Source organism: Nicotiana attenuata, unplaced genomic scaffold (genome assembly GCF_001879085.1).
Source record: "Nicotiana attenuata strain UT unplaced genomic scaffold, NIATTr2, whole genome shotgun sequence".
NCBI lineage: Eukaryota > Viridiplantae > Streptophyta > Magnoliopsida > Solanales > Solanaceae > Nicotiana > Nicotiana attenuata.
The window spans coordinates 2,711-8,336 of record NW_017675125.1 but is presented as its reverse complement, the minus strand read 5'-3'; the positions used below and the strand labels follow the sequence as shown (position 1 = coordinate 8,336).

The following is a 5,626-nucleotide window of genomic DNA, read 5'->3' as shown; positions in this document are numbered from 1 at the left end:
CCCTATTTATAGTTGTGGAAGGGATGAGTCATGATAAGAACAAACTCTTTCCGACCAATCAAATTGAAGTGTGACATGGTCGCATTTGATTGACCAGAACATGTCACTTGCACACGTGGCGCGATTTTATTGGCCTTTCAGTGTGACTGGGCATGCCTTGTCATTTTGACACTTGGCATGGTCCTATTGGCTCTTCCGCTTGACTTGGCGTGCCACGTCATTTGACACGTGTCACCAAACTGGGCCTCTAGGAAGATGACATCTTGGGCTTAATGAAGTGGGCTAATTACTTTAGCCCAATTGAATGGGCTAGCCCAATGGATTAAGACTTATTTATTTAATCCATATATATTGGACTTATATAATTAATTCAATTGTATTAGCCCGTAGTATTTATTTGGACTAATATATCTTGAATTTAAAATATAGTTCAAATTATTTAATAAATTTAATTTTAATAAAAATTATATGCCTACATATATATTTTTGGTGAAACTAAGAAAGAAGTATGATAATTTACGAAATTGAAATTATGACACTATAAATTTGGAAGAAATTTTAAGTTAAATTATTGACTAATGATTCAAGAACTTTTACTTTTATTTTGTAACTCAAGCATAATTTTTAACTAAATTTATACTCATCGAGACAATACGCACATCGCGCGTATCTTGAGACTAGTTAGAAAATAAGTAATAAGTACATATCAAGTTGTATTAACGTTGGATTAAAGTTCAAGAAAAGAAGCCGTACAGTAAATAAGAAGGTGGAAAAAGGAGAGAATAATACATAATCTTTTTCCAAAATTATTCTTCGATGTTTAATTTCTAAGACGTTAAATGGAGAAGAGAAGCATAAAAGAGTTGGTTCCAAGTATCAGGAACTCCAGAAAGGCAAAAATGTGTACAATCAACGCCTCCATAGCCATTATAATTGCCTGGATGTCCATCTTTTCTTAAATGGGTTAGTATTGTAATATCCAGTAGGAATATTGACTTTGACTTATTCTTCAATACTTCTTTCACTATTTTTGCAGGTAATGGCAAACCACCTGGGTAAATTGATCCAGCTACTGGTGTTGTTTGATTTAAGCAACCCTTCACTCCTGGCTCACCCCAATCTTCTCCGCTGAAAAAGAAACAGAGTGCAGAAATCCTTTAGAATCAAGGTAAGAAAGGGTCAAATTTGCTCCGTATTATTTGAAATTGCTCAATTCTGTGTCCCTTTTGCCTTGAACTCCTAACATCGTAAGGGTAATTTCATGCTCCCGTCCACTTTAATTGATTTTTTTTTTGACACTTACTAAGGAATTTGCCTTTTCTCATTAGTTACCAATAAAAATGATCATATTAACCTTAATTTGTTCATTAAAAATATGACAAATACTCCTAGCGTCTTTACTCCAAGGGCAACTTTGAAAAAAAAATTAATTTTTTTTATATTTAAAAAAATCAAATATTATAAACCACAAAGAAAAACCAATAAATCAATTAAAATGGACCATGAAAACTAATAAAAAATTGAAAGGTAAATAATTTGAACTTTTTTTCCTAAAAGAATTTGGACTCGTGGAGTCCACGTCCATTCATTTCATGATGGAGCTCCTTTATGACAATTAAGGCCAAATTTGAGATGATTTGCTAATGTAAAAAAAAAATAGAAAATTAATAAACCAAAAGTTTAATGGTAAGCAAAACGAGAGATATTTCGAATAATACATGAACATATTTGGATACTTTTCCTGGAATTAAAATCAACAATTATCTTACTAGTGATGAGAAGCGGCTTCCCCTTGGTAGAAAACTTTGGTTTTGGTTAGATCCACTTCTGTCTCAACCCATTTGACCCATGTGTTTAAACCTCTCCGAAATGCAACCATACGATTCATATCCTTCACTATCTTGCCACCATCCTTAATATAATCCCACCTATACATATTTACACCATTTAAAAAAAAAAAAAATCCTGGTTAACATGATAATATTCAACTGATAATCTCATAAAAATGATAAATTATCTGTTATCACAAGTTAAATTATATTGATAATGTGACAAATATTTGGACGTCCAGTGTGTATAACTTAATTCCTTAGAAAAAAAAAATTATACTTATAGAGAAAAAAAGTGAGTAGGTAATGTGAGTTCATACGGTTGTCTTGGCTTTCTTCTAGCCCACCAAAGCCAAGTATTGAAGATCAAAACATCAGCTTGCTTCCAAATCTCTCCATTTTTAATGGAATTGAGTTTTAACACTTTTCCAATATGTTCCTCTTCAACGTCTACTAGGTATAATGAGTTGAATAATGTGGCTGATACGTCGTAATCCTGCAAATGAAAGTCCAGAAAAATATTATATGATATGAAGATAAAAATGGTATTCACAATTCACATTATAATCTTTGTCAAAATGGTTTTGATTTTGTTAGTTTAGGAAATGAAATTAAATAGAGAGTCCAACAAAGGAAATGAAGAATATAATTACTTACCTCAAAAATTACAGTAACACTTTGGTTGGTTAACTTGGTCTTATAATTTATTCCAGGCACTGAAACATAGAGTAAGCATAAAAATGAGTCATAATTATTTAGACTTAGAGAATCTCCAATAAACATGATCTGCTTCCCCTTGTATCTCTTCAAAAAATCTCTACCATCAAACCTGCAAGAGAAACTTCACGTGAGATACATAAACTGAAAAATATTATTATTATTATTATAATTCTTTCAAACTATGAATTATACATTTTAATTAATTATTTATCATCTATTCTGATATATATTTATAGAAAACCAAACGTACTCCCAACAACAGGTCCAAAGTAGAGGTAAACGAAAACAAAATGTTTAACTAGGTAATATATGAGAGCAGGTCAAGGCTGACCGAGCTACTGCCAGTGCAGGGTGATCAATTGAACACCCTTTGACCGGAAAATTATACCGTATGTATAAATATTACTTAGTAGCTTATGCAGAATTCTTGGTAAGCGGTATCACATAACAAATTATTAGAAATAACATCATATTAAGAAAACACATTCGAATCATCGAAAACAATTTAAGTACATTAATTAATACTACAACTTTCTTCAACAAACTTTCCGTTCTTTTAGATAGATTCATAATATACTGGTAAATAGTAGTAGTAGTAGTAACGTTTAGGGAGACTCAATCTTGTGAGTCGATGACTGTAAAATGATTTATAGAACCAGTTGGATTGTGAGTCGCTGACTGCGAAGTAATGTCATTTTATTTTTTATAAACATGATATAGTTATATTTTTAATAACACTTTCCGGCGAAGCGGTGTCACAGTGATACCGCTTCGCTTAAGGTGCCTCCGCTTCTGATATTATTATATATACATAAATATTAGACATTAAACAACTTTAGCGAAATTTCTAGAAAAAAGAAAGGAAAGGAAGTGACGAAATACCTTGGTAAATGACAAGCAGTAGGTTGCCATCTATATTTAAGATATTGACGATCAGGGCGCTTGGTACAATCAAAGGTCTTTCGAATGAATGGACAAGTTGTCGTGTTATATAAAGGCACAAGATCATCATCCAACACCCAACTCCCTTCAAACAAGTCACAATTTCTAATATCTAATTGTTCATGTTTTGATATTCCTTTTGTATTTCTTTCAATTTGAACTAACTTCTTGGCAAATGCATCCGAATAAAACATTGAGAATACTGTCAACATGGCTTCGAAAACAAACACAAAACTCACCATAAACAAGGCACCAAGAATATACACTAAAGTACTATTCACACCTTTAGCCATCTTCTCTCTCTTTCTAAGCAAACCAATAAAATTGAACAAAAATAACAATTGGGATGAGATATTTTCAGGTTGATAAATAAAAGATATTGAGCTAGTATTTTAAGATTTCTTTGGCGTCATTAAAATCAGACAAGCAATGTAACACGTGCGTTGTTACGTTAGTACTACTAGTGATTAATTAAGGAATGATAGTAATTGTCATAATAGTGTCTTTATTACTACAGTCCTTTTTTGGTCGCTTATTGAAAAGTTTGTTTTTAAATTTGCAGAGGCTTAACTAAAGGGACAATGAATATATATACTGAGAAACATTTAACTTTTATGCTGGAAAAGTGAGATGAAACAATAATGTGGATAGAAATGGAAAAGGTGATTAAGTACATGCATGAGCCATTTTATCATGGTATTTTGATTATATTTACATAGCACATGCTGTAAAATAGTGAAGTTGTGGAAGTGTACATTAAAATCCAACACGAAAATACTTGAATATTAAGCATGATTACTCGATTAAATTTGACCACCCTATTTTCTACTTGAGATATGCAAGCTCTCTGATCAAATTGCATATAATCCTATAAAAGGAGCTTGTATACGGTCGAAGTCGAGCTCGACTATAACTTGGTAGATCTGGCTTAGAACGTGGCGACCACGCATTGGAGATTGACCTCGAGTCTCACCGAGCTAGAACCTGAGGTCGAAAGACCTGCCTTCGAGGAACGTTGAGTCCGGTATCGACCTTAGCCTCGAGCAAGCTCGGAAATAACAAACGGAAGACTGCAATATCCGCGACCGGATGGATATTACGGCAGGAATCTCGGCGCATGTCATCAAGGAATCGGCAATTAGAAAATCATGAGATTTTTACCTTTTATAGAAACTAGTTTCTGAACACATGCATTGCACGTGTATCCCAGGTCAAATAGTATAATTTTTTTAAATGACATTCAAATTATTAAAACATGTGTATGAAGTATATATCACACAAAATTTGAAGGAAAAAAAATGCAAATTGTAAATGATGAATGGTATTAGTTGAACTCAAAATGATTGGATAAAGTCTCACTTGCAAAGGTAAACAATTCTATTTAGCTGGGCAATGCTTTGTAATAACAATTGTCACACCTCCTTTTTTACACACCTACCCCGAAGGATAAATGTATAAGGGAGTTTTTCCATTTAAAGTGACATTATTCGAAATGGGATTATTTATTTATTTTTAGAGTCGCCACTGTCACACCACTTTTTGTACCCCCGAAAAGAATATGTGTATGGGTTAAAGAGTTTTTCCAATTAAAGTGACAAAACTTGAGTAGGGATTATTTTATTGTTCAGAGTCGCCACTTGGAATTGATTTTTCGGTGTTCCAAGTCACCATTTATTTGAATCCCTAGTCAAAGGAAGGTTTGACTCTATTTTTATCGGTCCGCGAAAACAAAGTTCGGATAAGGAATTCTGTTGACCGGGGAGAAGGTATAAGGCATTCCCCGAGTCCCGTGGTCTAGCACGGTCGCTTTATTGACTTAAACTTGGCTTGAATTAATTTTGGACAAACTGTGATTTATATGTATTTTCATGTTTTACCTATCCACTTTTAATTATTAAAGTTGTTAAAAAAAAGTATGATATAAATAGTATAAAATTGTCCTAACCGCGCTACGAAAGCGAATGTGCGACCAAAACGAATTTTATTAATTTTGTCGTAACAGCGCTACGCAAGCGAATCCGCAGTTATGACAAAAGGATTATTAGCACGCTATTATTTTCAGAAAAAATTACTGTATTTGTGCTTTTGAGAAAATTATTTATTAAAAGGTTACTATCGCTATTAAAAAGTTACTA

The 5,626-nt window shown here is 32.8% G+C and overlaps 1 protein-coding gene across 1 annotated transcript; it reads right to left on the bottom strand.

Annotated features, from left to right (window-relative positions):
- Positions 1–727: 727 nt before the first annotated feature.
- Positions 728–3,818, bottom strand: LOC109219692 (protein trichome birefringence-like 41). Its single transcript, XM_019384167.1, has 5 exons — positions 3,432–3,818; positions 2,487–2,658; positions 2,150–2,325; positions 1,770–1,928; positions 728–1,128 (listed from the first exon to the last, which is right to left on the bottom strand). The coding sequence occupies exons 1-5, from the start codon at positions 3,782–3,784 to the stop codon at positions 828–830; spliced, it is 1,161 nt and encodes a 386-aa protein (XP_019239712.1). The 5' UTR covers positions 3,785–3,818; the 3' UTR covers positions 728–827.
- Between the last annotated feature and the right edge of the window lie 1,808 nt (positions 3,819–5,626).